The 20,892-nt window shown below is 39.4% G+C and overlaps 1 protein-coding gene across 1 annotated transcript; it reads right to left on the reverse strand.

Moving 5' to 3' along the window:
* Nucleotides 1-191: 191 nt before the first annotated feature.
* Nucleotides 192-20,868, reverse strand: LOC134673641 (protein RRP5 homolog). Its single transcript, XM_063531642.1, has 20 exons — nt 20,855-20,868; nt 20,211-20,298; nt 19,992-20,135; nt 19,543-19,698; nt 18,213-18,366; nt 17,741-17,860; nt 15,820-15,995; nt 14,154-14,258; nt 13,131-13,268; nt 12,445-12,577; nt 11,642-11,830; nt 11,109-11,200; nt 10,253-10,408; nt 9,417-9,617; nt 8,110-9,039; nt 7,595-7,807; nt 6,969-7,097; nt 6,459-6,714; nt 4,489-4,654; nt 192-375 (listed from the first exon to the last, which is right to left on the reverse strand). Exons 1-20 carry the CDS (start codon nt 20,866-20,868, stop codon nt 216-218), a joined length of 3,720 nt encoding a protein of 1,239 aa, XP_063387712.1. The 3' UTR covers nt 192-215.
* Between the last annotated feature and the right edge of the window lie 24 nt (nt 20,869-20,892).

Consider the following 20,892-nt stretch of genomic DNA (forward strand, 5'->3'; position numbering starts at 1 on the left):
ACATTGGACCAATATATTGGACAGATGAAATACCACCCTAAGTTACAAATCGTTGTTGCGCTTACCAAATCTTATATGTGCGAGATCAAAATCAAATGAATTAATACCTTATGTATTTTGTTGCTAGGTAATTATTTGTGAATCAAAAATCAAACACATATCAGCTTTGAAAAGCGCAACGACGAAATGGTGCAAGTTATCCAACATAATAATGGTTAGAACTTGGCGGTCTCCATGAACTTGACGGCTCGCTCTCGCACCTGGTCGGCGCGGTCGGCGTCGCCGATGCGGTCTTCCAGCTCCGCCCACTTGTTGAACAGCGTCTTCATTTTACGTGCTGGCAGCTTCTGAGACGTCATGCGCTCCATCACTTGTCTGTGGAAGTACATTAAAAAATAAAAATAAAAGACGTACACCGAATAGTTTACAAATAAGTCAAATAACATAAAAAAGTTTGTACTGCCGCCTTTATGGCGTCAAAGTAACTACCTCCAACATTTTTGCGCTTGTCATCTCCTCATCTCATATATGGGGCATTTCACGCCAAGCGGGCAGCGAAAAAAGTGTCAGGTCATAGAATTTGCTGAAATTTTGAATAATTACACTACTCGATATTCTAAAAATACGCATTCTTTTTTTTTTATTTGGCACCGTTTCCGGTTTGGAAGCATTTAAAAAATGGACGAAAATTGAGGAGAGCATTTTACAAAAGCTGATGCAGCTATTATTTAATAAACTGAAAAATAAGTTTAATATTGGTTTGTATACAATTTTAATTGCTTTATCTTGCAGTTATAACAATTTTGATATTTTTTAATTTTTTCATACAAAAAACCGGAAATGAAAATTTCAAGTCAAATTTATATAAAGTTCGGTATTTTTGAAAATTTTTATTTTTGCCTCAAAATGTAGCTTATAGTCCATCAAAAATACATGGAAAGTTTGAGAGTGGGATCTGCATTAGTTTCGGAGATACATGAACTAAAGTGCAAACGTGCCGGTCTGAGCGTCGTACTGGCGATTCCTTAGTTACCCAGTCAAATAAAGGTTTTGTCCCTGGAATGACAAATAATAAGCTGGAAACTCGTATAACCACACCTTCGTGTCGGCGGTCTTTAAATTACGATAAAAGTCATAGAAAACCTCGTGTTCGCGCCGGAGTTTATTCAAGGTCAAAGGTCACAAAAATTGCTTTATCACAAATATCAAGGTTTCTATAAATCCAACGATGTTTACATATAAATGAAGATTGTAGAGCGTACAATTTGAGACAAATCATGTTCAGGGCATTTTTTCCGATCCTCAACCGTTTTGTAGGAATTGTCGGATAATTTGGATATAGACGGCGAAAAACGCGTAGCGGTCAGCCATACGCTCCGTAATGCAAGTTCACCGTGAATTCCGGTTAATAATAACTTCTATGAAGTTATTTATTTCATAAGATGCTATTTACGGATCATACGCTGATTTTAGAACAAAAGTTGCCTCTTCTGTGGACAATAGTTTACAGCTGCATTTATGCAATCATTTTATAAAATAAGCTAATATATAAAAGAAGTACCCCTTCATTAGGATGGTGATGACATTCGTTACAATCGTCGGCTTTCAATGTAGAATGAGTGATGAAAGCAGAATAGGACTAATTTAAGAACTTGACGAAAAACGAATGGGACGACCCAAGACGATACCATTAGGATTAATTAGAAAATTAGGGTTTGTTGCCTCTAGTGTCCGCAGAAAAGAGGTAAAGTTGAAGTACAAATAATACAAGTATAAACATTTCCACAATATTTTATTTAACTGGCGATGGAAATATGTATCTTTTCGATCTGTCTTCAACATTTGCAAACGTTGACTATTTGTTGGTTTTACATTGAGTTAAAATTTGGCATATTTATGAAAAAGCAATGACAATGCAATATTTTTAATGACATTACTACATAGGTGAAAACAAAGTCGCTTCCCGTTGTTTGTCCCTGTGTATTTTAAATAGACAGAGTGATTCAAGAGGACGGTTTATGTATAATTATATTAACCCGTGCGAAGCTGGTCGTTTTTAATGTATAAATAAGAATATATAATGACATCAGCCCATCATCATGGCCATAAAATATATTCGCAGAATTGAGCAGATAACTGAAAAAAAAAGTACAGTCCGCGATAAAAGCTTCATCAAAATCAAATCAAATCACACAAGCTGTTAACTATTGTCCACAGGAGAGACAACTTTTGTTCTAAAATCAGCGTATGATCCGTAAATAGCATCTTATGAAATAAATAACTTTATAGAAGTTATAGTTTGACGACCGGTCTGGCCTAGTGGGTATTATTTTATTTTTTATTTATTACTATTATTAATACAAGAAATAACCTTACGATCTAATTCAGTTCCCTGCAAAACTGTTTACACAGTTTGTCTGCAGGTGCGAGTCTCTGATATAATTACTTGCATACGTAATCAATGTAAAATATTATAAAAACTAACATCATACACTTAACTAATATAATCAAATATACCTTACTTTACTTGGGTGACATTTGCAGGCACAGGCATGCAATTGTCACCCAAGCATTTTCAATAGGTGCTGCTTTACTGCTGTTTTAAATCTAGTTTTATTGGGCTCGAGCCTAATATTTTCTGGAAGACTGTTTAAGAAATATGGCAACCTTTTTTTTAGAGTTCGGTCTCCGTAATAATTGGTGACGCGGGGTATTTTATATTTTTGCACAGCCACTGATCTTGTATTATGTTTATGTTCTACTCGTGTCGAGATTTGCTCTTTATTGCTGTGGTTGTTAATTGCTAAGAGGTATTTGTGTTTTAGTGCAGGTAGTGCAGGTAGTGACCCTGCCTGCGAAGCCGATGGTCCTGGGTTCGAATCCCAGTAAGGGCATTTATTTGTATGATGATACAGATATTTGTTCCTGATTCATGGGTGTTTTCTATGTATTTAAGTATTTGTATATTATATATATCGTTGTCTGAGTACCCACAACACAAGCCTTCTTGAGCTTACTGTGGGACTTAGTCAATCTGTGTAAGAATGTCCTATAATACTTATTTATTTATTTATTATTAACCGGAATTCACGGTGAACTTGCATTACGGAGCGTATGGCTGACCGCTACGCGTTTTTCGCCGTCTATATCCAAATTATTCGACAATTCCTACAAAACGGTTGAGGATCGGGAAAAATGCCCTGAACATGATTTGTCTCAAATTGTATGCTCTACAATCTTCATTTATATGTAAACATCGTTGGATTTATAGAAACCTTGATATTTGTGATAAAGCAATTTTTGTGACCTTTGACCTTGAATAAACTCCGGCGCGAACACGAGGTTTTCTATGACTTTTATCGTAATTTAAAGACCGCCGACACGAAGGTGTGGTTATACGAGTTTCCAGCTTATTATTTGTCATTCCAGGGACAAAACCTTTATTTGACTGGGTAACTAAGGAATCGCCAGTACGACGCTCAGACCGGCACGTTTGCACTTTAGTTCATGTATCTCCGAAACTAATGCAGATCCCACTCTCAAACTTTCCATGTATTTTTGATGGACTATAAGCTACATTTTGAGGCAAAAATAAAAATTTTCAAAAATACCGAACTTTATATAAATTTGACTTGAAATTTTCATTTCCGATTTTTTGTATGAAAAAATTAAAAAATATCAAAATTGTTATAACTGCAAGATAAAGCAATTAAAATTGTATACAAACCAATATTAAACTTATTTTTCAGTTTATTAAATAATAGTTGCATCAGCTTTTGTAAAATGCTCTCCTCAATTTTCGTCCATTTTTTAAATGATTCCAAACCGGAAACGGTGCCAAATAAAAAATAAAATAAAAGAATGCGTATTTTTAGAATATCGAGTAGTATAATTATTCCAAATTTCAGCAAATTCTATATATATACCTGACACTTTTTTCGCTGCCCGCTTGGCGTGAAATGCCCCATATGTATTTGTGTTCAGGACATTATACTGAATGTATTGATGCCATAATAATATTTATCCATATCCGAGATGACATGAACGACAAGTAACCTAAAACCTGCTCCGCCGCCTTACATATACAGGTAACAAGTGATCACTTCTATTTTGATTATTATAATCCCTAACTTCTTAACATTCATTTTTCCCGATCAATACTGCTCATTCAAGGTTTCAAAGGAGTATAAAAACAGGAAAACCGTCGAGGGAGGCATGTGCAATTCAAAGCCAGGCGAAAGATTCCAGATAAGAATTATAAACATAGCAAAGTTCCGCGTTGCTGAACAAAAAAAAGTATTAGGTGGCAAATTTGGGTGCTAAATGTATCAATTAAGTTGCTTAAGAGCTAACTTCATAAAACTTTACGGGCCTGATTTAATTAAATTATGTTTTGTCCCTTTCTTACAAATACGTAAGTCAAAATGACAGATAAAGACAAACGATTCATAGCTAATTTAGGCAGTAATGCGTTTATGAGATACTCACCTGACGGCCTGAATGTCGCGGTCTTTAGCGAGCATGTCGGCGTACGCGGCGCACACGTCGAGGCGCTGCGGGTACACGGCGAGCACTTGCTCGAACAGCGCCTCCGCTCGCTCGCGCTCGCCGTGCGCTCGCTCTAGGAGGGCGAACTGCACTAGCACGGTTACGTCTGAAAGGAATGTTAGCTTTTATTGCCATCACATATATACTCATTGAGAAATAGAACAAATATATCTACTGCTAGGCATAATAGGAGACACTTCGCCTTCTGCTGTGGCATAACGCCAAAGTTAATGATTTCCATATTTAATTAGCATGCATTAGATAAACAACCCTATGCTCTAAACACTTACGTTCTTTCTTCTCCAGCACGCTAACCGCCTTCTGCATCACATGCCTAGCCTTATCCACCAATCCCAACTTGAAGCAGGCCGCGCCACACTGGATATAGTTGGTAGGATTCCTATTGTACTTGCGTGACACGGGATAACATACCTTATATTCTAAACACTTACGTTCTTTCTTCTCCAGCACGCTAACTGCCTTCTGCATCACATGCCTAGCCTTATCCACCAATCCCAACTTGAAGCAGCCCGCCCCACACTGAATATAGTTGGTAGGATTCCTTTTGTACTTGCGTGACACGGGATAACATACCTTATATTCTAAACACTTACGTTCTTTCTTCTCCAGCACGCTAACCGCCTTCTGCATCACATGCCTAGCCTTATCCACCAATCCCAACTTGAAGCAGGCCGCGCCACACTGGATATAGTTGGTAGGATTCCTTTTGTACTTGCGTGACACGGGATAACATACCTTATATTCTAAACACTTACGTTCTTTCTTCTCCAGCACGCTAACTGCCTTCTGCATCACATGCCTAGCCTTATCCACCAATCCCAACTTGAAGCAGCCCGCCCCACACTGAATATAGTTGGTAGGATTCCTTTTGTACTTGCGTGACACGGGATAACATACCTTATATTCTAAACACTTACGTTCTTTCTTCTCCAGCACGCTAACTGCCTTCTGCATCACATGCCTAGCCTCATCCACCAATCCCAACTTGAAGCAGCCCGCCCCACACTGGATATAGTTGGTAGGATTCCTTTTGTACTTGCGTGACACGGGATAACATACCTTATATTCTAAACACTTACGTTCTTTCTTCTCCAGCACGCTAACTGCCTTCTGCATCACATGCCTAGCCTTATCCACCAATCCCAACTTGAAGCAGCCCGCCCCACACTGGATATAGTTGGTAGGATTCCTTTTGTACTTGCGTGACACGGGATAACATACCTTATATTCTAAACACTTACGTTCTTTCTTCTCCAGCACGCTAACTGCCTTCTGCATCACATGCCTAGCCTTATCCACCAATCCCAACTTGAAGCAGCCCGCCCCACACTGAATATAGTTGGTAGGATTCCTTTTGTACTTGCGTGACACGGGATAACATACCTTATATTCTAAACACTTACGTTCTTTCTTCTCCAGCACGCTAACTGCCTTCTGCATCACATGCCTAGCCTTATCCACCAATCCCAACTTGAAGCAGCCCGCCCCACACTGGATATAGTTGGTAGGATTCCTTTTGTACTTGCGTGACACGGGATAACATACCTTATATTCTAAACACTTACGTTCTTTCTTCTCCAGCACGCTAACTGCCTTCTGCATCACATGCCTAGCCTTATCCACCAATCCCAACTTGAAGCAGCCCGCCCCACACTGAATATAGTTGGTAGGATTCCTTTTGTACTTGCGTGACACGGGATAACATACCTTATATTCTAAACACTTACGTTCTTTCTTCTCCAGCACGCTAACTGCCTTCTGCATCACATGCCTAGCCTTATCCACCAATCCCAACTTGAAGCAGCCCGCCCCACACTGGATATAGTTGGTAGGATTCCTATTGTACTTGCGTGACACGGGATAACATACCTTATATTCTAAACACTTACGTTCTTTCTTCTCCAGCACGCTAACTGCCTTCTGCATCACATGCCTAGCCTTATCCACCAATCCCAACTTGAAGCAGGCCGCGCCACACTGGATATAGTTGGTAGGATTCCTTTTGTATTTCCGCAGCATGAGATCGACGAGGGAGGACAGTTCCTGGTGCTTGGAGGTGTCGACGTAGATGTCGAGGAGTTTGGAGTGCACTTTGAAGGTGTCGTTCATTTGGAGGGCCTCTTCTAGCGTTTTTTGTTGGGACTCCTGCGAAATATTTTAAATATTTGTGCCTTTAAAGATTTAAAAAAAATAGGTTGCAAGCGAGCCGTCTGATGGTTACGGCTCGGCCACAACATTGCGCAAATGGTAACGGCGGCGGCGGCAACCATAGGTTGGAGCGAGACACAGCGATCGGACCTTTCGTTCCCTCCTATGGTCGCCGTCACCGTCGCCTATGAGTAATCTGAATATTCTGATTTATAAACGGGTTTCCGATATGTATGGGTTTTTTTTAATACCTTCGTGCCGAACCGGTTTTCGACGTTAAGCATGGCGAGCCATACGTTCAGCTTTTCATCCTCCTCCCTGAAAGAGATGGTATTCAGCGCCTTCCGGCCCACTGCACGTGCTTTGTCGATCTCCGTCGCCTGTGGGCAAGGATAACAATAGTGTTCATTGATAATTAATGTAGGCAAAGCAACTTTGTAAGCAACCGTGCTAACTGCCAAATAATTTTAATCTGTCTTATAGCAAACCAAAAAAAAATAACTCTTAGGACTTGCATCAATTAAAAACAGTTTTGTGTTTCTTTGAGATTCGTGAAACACATAATTTTTCATTGTAGTTAGCTGCTCTTCTCTACAAAATTTTGCCGACGTTCTGTTCTAATGTGTATAATTTGTCAAAATTGTACCTGCCCATGCCGTTTTATATTTCAAAACTAGTGAATTTTCAGAAGAATCATTATAAAATCCTAAGTTTTTTAGCGTAGTTGCTATTGTAGGTACGACAAGGCGACAAACGATGACGAATAGAACCTCGTCATTCTCGCACACTGTACTCAATTATAAACGAAATATTAACAACCATAGTTGCGCAAAAGATGATAGTCACAGTACTGGCCAGAAGTCTTCTTTTTTATCACCTGCAGATGGAAGGCCATGTACGCGATCCACAGCTGGCTGCAGCTCGGGTTGGCCAGCAGCGCCCGCTCGAACTGGTCGGAGCTCCGAGGCTGCGCTTCGCTCTCGACGGCGCGCCGCTCCAGCTCGCGAAGTCTCTCTTCTTCGGCGCGGGCCTTTGCTACCTTCTCGGCTGCTGTGAGCTTCTTTCGCTTCTTTTTGGGTTGCTCGGTTTCCTGGTGATATGAAATGAGCTTTAGGAAATTGGAATATGTTAATTTTAGTGTAATCTTAAGGCACATCATTGGTGCATCTATAAAAAGAACTTCAATTTTTAGAATTCACAACAATTCAGGAAGAAACATAGGAATTCAGCCCGCATTTTAACAACAATGCGAAAAGTAGACAGCTCAGGACCGAGAAAAGTGGCACTGTCTTGTGTCGAACGCCAAGTCTCATTCTGGGTCACTGAGTTAACGGGAGTATATATGTATTACAAATTTGAACGAAATTCAAAAATGAATGCAACAGAACGAACCTCATCTTCACTGCTGCTTGAAGACTCTTCCACCTTGTTGGCCTGATGATCGTTCTCCGTCCAGAACTCCTTAGCGCTGGGCACTTCAAGCGCGGGCTCTAAGCTTTCCACTACTTTAATATCTTTACTCTTATCTACTACTTCTTTCACTTCTTTATTCTTCTCTTGTTTCCTTTTCTTGCCTGCTTTTGCTTCTTCTTTAGGTTTATCAGCTTTCTCTTTTAGTTTATCCTTTTTATTTTTCTTTTCAGGAATTGTCTCTTCTTCAGATGAATCATCATCATCTTTAACTGGTTTTGAAGTTTTTATTTTCTCTTCCTTTTTCTGTTTCTGCATCTCTTTGTAATTAGGATCTCTGTACTCTTCTTCGTCAAATTCTTTTAACTTTTCTTGGGCAGTTTTCATTGCTTCCATCAACTTCTTTATTCTCTCTTCGATAACTAACTTCTCTTGATGCATGGCTGTGTGGAATTTCTTATTCTTAGCTGATAAACCTTGTTCTTCTATTTTTATTATCTTTTTGTCTATCCTTTCTATTCTGTGTAATCTACATTTGATAGATTTCATTAAGGATACTACTCGTTTCTTCCATTGCTTAGCTGTTTCGCAATCTGATAAGTCTATAAGAGCTAGGTCTTCTGGTTTTAGTATTTGGTCACTGTCTTCATGTATGTCTGTCTCTATGGCGTCGCTTTCTTCTGACACTTCTTTTACTTTTTTGTCCTTTTTATCTTTGTTTTTCTTCTTAGGATCTATGTCTTCAGCGTCACTATCCTCTGAAACTTCTTTTGCCTTACTTTTCTTCTCTTTCTTTTTCTTTATTGTTTTTGTGTCTGTGTCTTCAGATTCACTGGTTTTACGCTTTTTGTTGGGCACTTCGCCGTCTTCAGTTTCATTTTTGCGTTTCTCGCGGTGTTCGTTACTTCGTTTCTGTAAACATTTATTTATAAATATCTATACGACAGTCTATATAAATATGGCGTGGGAACACATTTGATATCTTATTTTATTTTCTTGTCGTGATTATTAACCTCGTAAGGCCCAATGGGCATCACAACCACAACGTACACTTCAGTTTCAAATTAATTAGAATAAAACAAACTAGCATTTTGTTTCTTTGTTTCATTGCTTTCTCAAACAAAACAAACCAATTTACTACACAAGTTTTAAATTTAAAATAGGATTTTTTTTTGTGGTAGGCCTTACGGGGTTAAAGAAAAGTGGATCAAGGCAAAAGGGACATTATCATGGGTCGTAAAGGCGGAAAACAGTTACATATTAAAAAAACTGAATATCCCTTCACTTACCGCGGGCCAGAAGGGCGCTATAGTCAGGCTGCCCAGCATCTTCCGGTTCTGAGCGTCCACCTGCAGCACGGTACACGTCACGACTTGTCCCGGGTGGAAGGCCTCGGCCAGGTGGGTGACGGGCGTCCGGGACACTTGGTTGCGGGGCACGTACGCTATCACCTCGTTCAGGAATGATACTAAGACGAAGTCCTTTACCACCTGCAAAATTAGAGAATAATTTATGTAGTTTATTAAATGATTATAATATGACATTATTGCTTATTTCTAGTAAACAAAAACGATTGTGCAACACGAGTTTGTCAATAGGGAGTATTACGGCAATGTTCTGCCGCCAGAGTGCAGCACTAATTTGTTTAGTAAACCATAGAGTAATTTATACATACTAGGCCTTTAACAGTTTTTGACAAGTTTTCACTATGACATTGATGCATCAAGGCAGTTTGTTTACAGGTGGCCTACCACGAAACGCGTAAATTCAAATTTCTATATCTGCCTCTCTATCGATCGAATACGCAAGAGTGATAGAGAGGCAGAAACCGAACTTTCGGTCACGGTAGGCCATTGATTGACCTAGTAGCGCATGATGTGTCATTGATGATGTCAATGAGGTTTATTTACTGTATGTGTAATGGTGCCACCTACGCAGAGTTTTGTCTAATATTAACTATTAAAGTTCTTTAGAGTCGTTTACGTTATGATTACCTAGCACCCTTGGCAATGTAAAGTCGATGGGAATCTAGTTTTATTGACATCCATTGTTGCAGGCAAACATTTCCATCTCGATTTTAGAAGTCTATACTGTTGTATGGGAATGTTAAAGATATAAATCTTACCTTGATTACTCCAGTGTAGGCCTTGCCAATCTCAGCTTGTTCGTACGAAGTCAGAAGAGCTGCATCGGACGCCACTAACGATGGTTTGAGTGACAGCATCAACGTTTGTTTCGCTGCATCCACGGACAGTACACGCGCATTTACTTCTTGCCCCACCTGTGATATTAATCTCATTAACTATTTTGTCCAACATTTTGAATTTCCCACTACTTTGAAAGTTGGTATTTTGAATTAGCCCAAACTGCGCTGGTGGCCTAGCGGTAAGAGCGTGCGACTTTCAATCCGGAGATCGCGGGTTCAAACCCCGGCTCGTACCAATGATAGTTTTTCGGAACTTATGTACGAAATATCATTTGATATTTACCAGTTGCTTTTCGGTGAAGGAAAACATGGTTAGGAAACCGGACTAATCCCAATAAGGCCTAGTGTCCCCTCTGGGTTGGAAGGTCAGATGGCAGTCGCTTTCGTAAAAACTAGTGCTTACGTCAAATCTAGGGATTAGTTGTCAAGCGGACCCCAGGCTCCCATGAGCCGTGGCAAAATGCCGGGATAACGCGAGGAAGAAGAAGACTCAGTAAACTGGTAAAGCCGTACCTGAGACTTAAAATAACAATGACTAACCGAACTATAAAAGCCTTTGTCATTTCGAAGAGTAAACTGTGGTTGAGAATTTAATCAAGGGAATATGGGATTACTCTTGACTTTTGTTGGTTATGGTCAATATAATCCATGATTGAACATCCGAAATCCCAGAAATAAAATAAAAAAACGACAGTATAAACACACTAGAAACGAAATAGTTGAGATGGACCGGATTACTGATGTTGACCCAATCAAATGTTTTATACATCCTTACCTTATACTTCTTCTTGGTGAGCTTGGATGTGGTAGCTTTCTTAGGATCGACGTAGACGCCTGCATCCGATAAGTGCAATTGCGGTACATAACCTAAAAGAAGAACTCTAATTAAGTTAGGGCACCGACTGTACGGCATCTCAGAACGCATTGAGGGCCATTAGCCGGGTCCACACCGAGCGGATATACGCCCAGTGTAGACGTGCCACGGCCGAGGCGGCGCGCACGAGGCACGTCTACACTGGGCGATTTGTGCGCGAGGAAATTGCCTCGCGCGTATGCTTGCTCTGTGTGGACCCGGCTAATGACTTGATAACAAACGAGTCTAACAATATCAGGTGCCACAGTGACATGGCTAACATGATAAGCCGGCCCGCAGTGACAGTGACATCGGCCATAGTTCGAATGGTCCCAGTGACCAGTTTGGCCAACACTCAGTTGTAAGTGGGAGAAGTATTTCTCGGTGAGCAGTTTGGTTTCATTGGTCACGTGGTAAATGTAGTCTGATAAGTTGTAAGTTATGATATGTCCTACCTGACAGCCGGCCCACAGTAACAGTGACATGGTTATCGGCCACAGTGCGGATGGTGCCAGTGACTAGCTCCCCCGGACTCAGTTGTGAGTGGGAGAAGTATTTCTCGGTGAGCAGTTTGGTCTCGTCGGTCACGTGGTAGATGTAGTCCGATAGGTTGTAGGTTATCACGCGGACGCGGTGTGTGCTGCCTGATAATATTTACAGATGAAGTGAGAAAAAAATATATGACAACTTGACAAGTCATATTATGTGTCTGCTTACATTCTACTATAGCATATTTTTCAAGCGCAATAATTAAGGACACATAAGGTTACATTATCATCAAAATAACATCGTGGTTTCGGCACCTCTTGTGGAGTTCTTAGGGGTGGTCTGTAATCCTCGCCACAGAGAGCTATTGTGAGCTCGCTGGTCTTTTCTAATCGCTTATAAAAATTCTTCTAAGGGCTTGGGTGACCAGTTTCCTATCCTCACATGGTATAAACTTTGCTTTGATTAAGCAAAGATATGATTATAATTAGGGCACAGAATAAATAATACTACTAGGTACAGAAGACTCACTCTCTAACAAAACGCGTCTGTCACAATCAGCACAGATATGGCCGCTAGGTGGCGACAGCGCCACGCGCGGCTTATGGCAAACTCCAAAACTGGGGTCGAACGGATGGACTTTTAGCTACCTGTAGCAAAGCGACGAAATTGCGGAGTGAGCCACGCCTGATTAGGGTAAGTTAGGTAGGGTTGTGGACTAGGTTGGTCTGTAAGATTGTCCCCGGAATATTTATTTTAGTTATTGATTTACCAATGGGGTAGGACTGCGCGACGACCTGTTCGTCGGTGAGATCCTCGTGGACGGCCACGCGCTTCAGACTCATGGTACCCACGCATTTCTTGCCCAGTTTGAAATGGATGCTCCGCCCTGCGATCTTTAGTACCTGAGGAAAAAGTCAAAAATCATTAAAGATAAAGATAAAAAATAGTTTATTCAAGTAGGCATACTACAATGCGCTTATGAACGTCAAATAAAGCTACTTTACAATAAATTATACTCTTCTCAAGTTGCTAACTGGATTAATCAGCAATGGAACACCATTGTTATGAGAATTACTTCATTAAAGTCACTTTGTTTGTTATGTTATGATTCTTATAAAGAGTTATAAATATAATGTCTCTAGATTATTTTTTGCTACACTATCACATTATGCAACTGTTATGATAGCTGTACCGTTATTGTCAATTAATTAATAAAATATTCATAAAAAGCCAGTAGCTTATAGGAAGTAACAATCTTAATTCTAAAAGCGCGACAAACAATTAATCAAGACCCCAGTTCTTCTTTTTCTAAAACACAAGTTAAGGGGAGTAAAAATGAGGGCCTTTCACATAAGTAGCATGACAAATACGAACGTTTCCAAGAAAATACGAAGGAAAATAACTATGCACTACATCTGTACTATTAGAGGTTAAACACGGTGATTTCGAGCATACCTGTGCTTCCTCAACTATGTCGCCTTCCTTGAGCTTCGTCTCTACCTCGAGATCAGGTCGCGCACTCTCAAAGATGTTTCTGGTTGTTAGAAACGGCGCGTTGCGGGTCGGCATCACGTATAACACGTGACCTCTAATCTGTAACATAAAAAACCGGGCAAGTGCGACTCGGACTCGCGCACGAAGGGTTCCGTACCATAATGCAAAAAAAAACGGAAAAAAAAGAAAAAAGAAACGGTCACCCATCCAAGTACTGACCACGCCCGACGTTGCTTAACTTTGGTCAAAAATCACGTTTGTTGTATGGGAGCCCCATTTAAATCTTTATTTTATTCTGTTTTTAGTATTTGTTGTTATAGCGGCAACAGAAATACATCATCTGTGAAAATTTCAACTGTCTAGCTATCACGGTTCGTGAGATACAGCCTGGTGACAGACAGACGGACAGACGGACGGACAGCGAAGTCTTAGTAATAGGGTCCCGTTTTACCCTTTGGGTACGGAACCCTAAAAACGTTTAAAATAAAGCATTCCTAAAACAGATGAACGAAATATATATTATTTTGACAATGGACCATGGACAATTTTGTATGGAGCCTGGTCCAAAAACCAACAGAAATGAGAGTTAGGTCATTAGATAGGTATTTCTATGTACTTCATTTCGTTCTATGGGCACTAAGCGGAATTCCATTGCAGAACTGTGATATTGGTATTATAGTCAAAATATAGTGCAAGTCCAAGTAAGTAAATTATCTAATTGCTGCAGGGTAAATGTTCGCGCACCAACGAGCGAGCGCGGCAAACTATTCGCCGCAACGATGGACTCTATTGCCTAGGTAATAAGGGTGACGACAATTTAACTAAAACACCAATATCTCAATTCTGCAACTCCGCTTGGTGCCCATAGAACGAAATGGAGTATATAGAACCTACCTATCTAATGACCTAATTCTCAACCAAGTTGGTTTTTGGATCATTTTGACGCATAGTCCAAGTTTTATAAAAAAAAAAAATTTTTTTTACCTTTTGTCCGAGAGCCGGCTTCTTGTCCTTACTGCGGTCGACGTGGAAGCGCTGCACATAGGCCGTGGCGTCCAACACGCGACCCTCGATCCCGTTGTCCAGGGGCTGTAATTATTACTCCAATATTTGTATCACGCACAATGCGGGGCTCCACAATCATCATTCATTTATTAAAGAAAGTTGAGTCGCTTAACTTCAAACTCGCGTAAATCTATCTGTCAGATTATGCGATTTTGGTATTAAGAAAACGTAATAGGGTAGATATTTGCTGAGAGGGTCCAATGGATTTACCCGAGTTTGAAGTTAAGCGACACAGTTTTCTTTACTATGCCGTCAAATGAAGCATGGAGCCGATACAAATAATCACAATTAAGATTAGTCAAGGCATAGTTCCAAATACAATGCATAGGCTTCTTTATAGGCCTTTGGGAGGCAAGAGGACAAAGGGGATGGAGCCACCTGGTAAGCACAGTATTGCATGTGCTGGGAGGGACCGCTTTTGTACTGGTTCACTTGGTACCGTCGAGTTCATAAATATGTATACATTTCTTCACCTTAACCCATTGAAATAAGGTGAAAAAATGTATACATGTTTATGAACTCGAATGTCCACACGCTTTCTGTAGCGCCGGAGTAGCGCTCAGCGAGACTATACTGTTGTCTGATGTCACTATATATGTATAGTATTTTAGGTATTTGGGTACCCTATGGGGAGATGAGGTAAACTAAGGTTACTTTACAACACCGATTTATTCTAACTCCAATTAATTATCTCAGAAGGCTACTAAATAGATTTTACACAAGGTCGGGACAAGGACCAGGCGGCGCCGCGATATCGAACTAGTTAATTAAGTAGGTATGTGCGCACTGTATGCCTTGCGCTGAGCGACTAACTGGGCTAACTGCTCCTTCGAACTGTATACCGAAAATGCGGACTCTAAATTGCGTCACCGCCATGTCCCTACAGTATAAACACCTTGTCGACGGTGAACTCAAGGGGCGTACCGAGCAGCAAGCTCTACTCGAGGATCGCGGGCTTCTTGTAGCACTGGAGTAGCGCTCAGCGAGACTATACTGTTGTCTGATGTCACTATATATGTATAGTATAAACACCTTGTCGACGGTGAACTCCAGGGGGGGTACCGAGCAGCAAACTCTACTCGAGGATCGCGGGCTTCTTGTAGCACTGGAGTAGCGCTCAGCGAGTTTATACTGTTGTCTGTCACTATATACACACCTTGTCGACGGTGAACTCTAGGGCGGTGCCAGGCAGCAAGCACTTCTCAAGGTTTGAAGGCTTCTTGCGGCGCAGCGCCTTCTGTAGTGCGGCCGGAGTAGCGCTCAGCGAGACTATACTGCTGTCTGTCATTATATACACACCTTGTCGACGGTGAACTCTAGGGCGGTGCCAGGCAGCAAGCACTTCTCAAGGTTTGAAGGCTTCTTGCGGCGCAGCGCCTTCTGTAGTGCGGCCGGAGTAGCGCTCAGCGAGACTATACTGCTGTCTGTCATTATATACACACCTTGTCGACGGTGAACTCTAGGGCGGTGCCAGGCAGCAAGCACTTCTCAAGGTTTGAAGGCTTCTTGCGGCGCAGCGCCTTCTGTAGTGCGGCCGGAGTAGCGCTCAGCGAGACTATACTGTTGTCTGTCATTATATACACACCTTGTCGACGGTGAACTCTAGGGCGGTGCCAGGCAGCAAGCACTTCTCAAGGTTTGAAGGCTTCTTGCGGCGCAGCGCCTTCTGTAGTGCGGCCGGAGTAGCGCTCAGCGAGACTATACTGTTGTCTGCTGACGTTGTTACTGACTTCACGCTTGTCCAGATCAACATTCCAGTGTCTAAAAAGAGCATAAGTGGGTAACTTTATGTTTCACAATGTGGAGTCATGGAGTGTATGCTGTTGATATATGTTTGGCCTTATAAGTTGCTTAGTCATTTGTTTGTTGGAAAGAGATAAAATACTTACATTATAGAGTCTGTGCGGAAAGAGAAGAGTCGTGGCAGAAACGGGAACTAACATTTTAAATTTTATATGGCAATCAATCCTTTGACACCTGTCTTATAAAAAGTAAACAAACTTCTGTCAATGTATATTTTTATTAACAAAAACCGCAAGTTTTATGTATAAAATATTTTCAAAACACGATAAAACCGTACATAAAACCACAAGGAAAATTATATTTAACATTGTTCGGTTTTGTCAGCGGGAAGAAAACGGCTAAAAGCCGACTATCGACTTACAAAAAGTCGCGGAACGTGTTTCCGCTATTCGCGGGTATTGATGTTGTATTTAATATTAAATAATTACCTATTTAATAAGCCCCCTAAATAACTTGTCTCTGGTTCATAATCGGTAAGTATATTCATTCAAAATATATTAATTTTCATAAATATGCATCATTCATGATCTTTAAAATAACTGACAAATAGTCTTGATACTTGCCATTTTATGCATATTTATATGTAATTTCTTTTTCAGGATTGTGTAAAAGTATCTACGGTATCTAGAATAAAAGACCGCTAAGTAGGTGATATGCAAGAATTCGTAATCTACGTGCCGGATTCAAGCACATCCAGTTCAGATGAAGATAGTTCTATGAGTATCCCTGGTTGTTTTGAAGGTGTGCCCTTATTTTACCGCCAAATTTTTTGCAGAATTTTGTTATACAGAAAATTATTAATAGAATAATCGAATCACACATTTTTGTTACAATTAATCCTGTTTCTTCGATTATTCATTTCAAAGAAACATATTTTGTAACTTCTGCAGAAATTCTGCAGAAAAATTTACGGCAAAATAAAGGTAAACCCGTTTTGAAGCTAGCTCAAACATAAGTGACATTGAATATTTTAATTCAGACTTCGATTACAAAGAATAAAACTTTTTCTAATAAAATATTTCTTTATTTGTAAGTTCGTTTACTAGGTTCTGAATAAAACTTTTTCTAATAAAATATTTCTTTATTTGTAGGTTCTGTTAGTTACGAAATTATATTTCATATTTAGCAGTGCCTTTTCTTCGCCGAAAAGTCACTGCTAAATATGAAATATAATTTCGTAACTACATAATACAAATGTACACATACATTACAAGTCAAGTTTACAATGGGTGAAATATATCCCTGATAAAATTACAGTTCTATTGCCCAATTTCTACCCGATCTACCCGGTTTTAATAACTGTTGGACTGCACAGATTAGGCAGTACATAAATGAGACTCGTATCTTGTTTAGTACTAAAATTACAGTTGTATTAGGCAGATTCTTAACTAGTTTTAGCAGTTTTGTCGATCGCAGTCACTTTTCGGTATCTGAGATATAAAAACAAGTGTGTTTTAAAAAGAAAACTGGTGCCTGCGCTAAATCAGAGCATTGATTTGACGAGCCGACACCACCACCAGGCTCCGTTTAGTAAGCCGTGGTAAAAAACCGGAACAAAAGGGATTCAAGTATCATGACCTTTAGTGTCGTACTATAATCACGTGACCAGTGTTGTCAGCATAGCAAAAACCAGAAAATAGCACTGGCGCGCCCTCAAATCCCACGACTCTTCTCTTTCCGCACAGACTCTAAATGTCACTCACCTAGCTCAATCTCAGGGTTAGCTTCAGCTTTAGGTAGGAAGGCCCTAGTGTTGGCCACGCCTATATCCATCACGTAACCATGGTCTTCCACCGATGACACCGCTGCTTGAAGAATGTCACCTGTGCAAATGTAAATAAATTAGTATCGAACTAATCAAGTTTCAGCCTTATGGATTAAATTAATTAGTTATAATAGTTTTTGGATTTAAAGCTCAGCAATGTCTGAGTTTGAACTCATACAATATTAAGTATAAATTATTATAATATGTAATTTATTATGAAATTAAGATTGCTGCGTCTTTATAAGGCCTATGTTATCTAACATTAGGTAATATATTTGCAATAAATGCTTTTGACTATGACTGATTGTAATTGTGCCTAATATATAATAGGTAAGTAAAACTGTAAAATTATTACAGTTTGGTTTTCTATCACAACCTTTTTATTTTTCTCTAATTCTATGTATATATACCTTTCAGCAGGTCAGCGTGTGACCGCCCCGAGTTGATGTGCTGTGGCATCATGGACAGCATGACACTATCGCTGGTCCCATTAGCCTCTAAAACATGGACTGCCACATACTGCCCCGGACTGAATATCTCCGGTAGATCTCGCATTTTCTCTATCTGGTGAAAGGAAACACAAATTCAGTGACAACCAAATTCAGGAAAATTCAGTGTCATGTGAGATTATGTATAAGTAACATTCTATGCTTGCTAACTACGAGCCCCGATGCAAATTATTTCGTCTAGTGCCACGCAACAATTTAGTTTATTTTAACCTCCTAAAGCCCAGCCATACAAATGAAAATTGCAATATTTGCCACATAAATTTGAACCTTTAGTGTAGGAAATAGAGTTGATTATGGGTTGTTCAAAAAATGAATGAAACAAAGCAAAAGCAACTCTGTTCCAATCGAATATGATTTAAATTTCATTGAACTGAATAAGTATTATAGGTAGGACCTTGGGCCTTAGGAGGTTAATAAATTTTACACATGAACATAAAATGACCCAGTAATGGGAACCATAATGGTGATGTTTAATGTAGATTATTATGATCGTATAATAAAATTGCATGAGACTTTTATTGCTGAAAAAACGGACTTTTCAAAAACGTTGTCCAAATCATATTGTCCTCTCCTACAGCACTGCTGCATGCATGGGCTCGAAACAAAATTGTCAGTACATAGGCAGAGTCCTGTTGCTTTCCCTAGTAATAACCCTTTTCACATATGTTGTAATCCTACCCGTCAATAAAAAAATAAAAAAACATTATTTTTTTCTTTCAGTACAAACGGTATTTCTTGTATTTGGATTTAGTTATTGCAGAGTATTACCATATAAAATTAAATTACATTAGTATAAGCATTAAATATTAGTAATTTTTAAACAAAAACATTATTTTTGAACAAATGCGAGAACCTCAAAAAATGGTCTCACTAGACGAAAACATGTGCATCGGGGCTTGTTTGTGAACAAACTGCCATATTGAAATTGTCTCTGAATGAGGAATTTACTAGTGACTTTTGTTTACATAGTTAGCAAGTTCCATAGAATGACACTTTAGCTATTTATTGAATGTGCAGTAGCATTAAGGCAACAATGCTTTCATGTCGGGATCTTCTCTTCAGGTGAGAAGAAGAAGAATTTTTCTTTCCTATATTTTTTTTTAATGTATAAAATGGTGAAAATTGGCATAAAGGACTTAGGTGCCAGTAGGGTTTATGGCACTTAAGACCATTGTGAGTTCGCTGTCATAATGACTAACTTGTTTTAATGTTTTACTAAACTAACAAATACCTCGTCATTAACATAAGCCTCCAGCATCTTGTTGTAGGGCTCGCTGATATGGCAGGCCATCACATTGCCCTCGGTCTTGCCAGGCATTGAGATGCGCAGCTTGGTATCTAGCACTTTCCATACTCGGCCCAGCAGATTCACACCTGGTTTCAGTGTCTGAAAAATATAATATTACAATTGTACAACAAATTAAACAAAACATACTTGTATACACCTATGTCTTTATTAGTTTAGATAAATTTTATAATATAGGGGCTTAAAAAAATAAGAAAGTCGATATCCATGGGTTATAAATTTATGACAATAATCCCCTTTCCTAAGTTTTAGTCAGAGGCTTTTGTATAAAAAGATACTCATTATGTTTGTGATACTAATAATTTTCTTCGTATACATAAAAAAGATATTCCAGACGTAAAAGAAATTTACAATTCCGATTATTCATACTATACCTTATATCCAATCCCTGATGCGCACATTTTGTATGACTGATCCACCTCCTTAACCGCTTCATCAGATAAGTATCCATCATCATTCTCCGGTCTTTTCTTTTGTTTTTTCTTCTTACCTTGGCCTTTTTCTGCAGCACCTAAAAACTAATGCAAAAGTATTGAAAATTAAACCCATCTATTCATAACAGACACGGTATACCTACCGCACTAAATACTTACGTTACTGCTTTGCTTAAAATATGTCACATTAGGCTTTTTTCCACCACGAGGAAAGTATTCTTCGGTCATTTTTATATTTGTTATTTTACTTTACATTTACATGAGTACTCTTGCATGACTCTTGCAGATGTATACACTACACGCGAACTTTGTAGGTTATAATGGCGTTTCGTTATTGCACTGTTGCACATAAACGTCAAATATGTATTTTAATCATATGAGTTGTGAGACAAGTATCTAACCTCTAATAGTTCATAAATTTTTGCCTGTAAAGTCAATCATATAAATCGTTGGCACGTGAAAAACTTTTACGCGAAGTAAACCGAGCAACTATGGGTATGGTATGGGTAATAAAACGCCATTGACAGATTTGACAGTGTATGTGATACCATGTGCATTATTGATACAACGACAACACACTTTAATTATGCCTCCCAGTTGCATTCAAATCGAGTAGAACTTTTCTAAAAAATGCTCATGAAATCATAATCTTGTGAATTCATAGATCCTATGGAAGATAGATCCCCCAATTGTTTTAATAAAATCAATTGCAAAGATTCTACTAAGTTAGTAGAAAGATTAACAGTTGCCACACTTATAGCCCGGCCAAATTAAAACATACTACAAATCTCTGCGATTATTACACGCCTATAGGCATTACATAACCGTTCAGGTTATATTT

Source organism: Cydia fagiglandana, chromosome 18 (assembly GCF_963556715.1).
Source record: "Cydia fagiglandana chromosome 18, ilCydFagi1.1, whole genome shotgun sequence".
NCBI classification, from domain to species: Eukaryota; Metazoa; Arthropoda; class Insecta; order Lepidoptera; family Tortricidae; genus Cydia; species Cydia fagiglandana.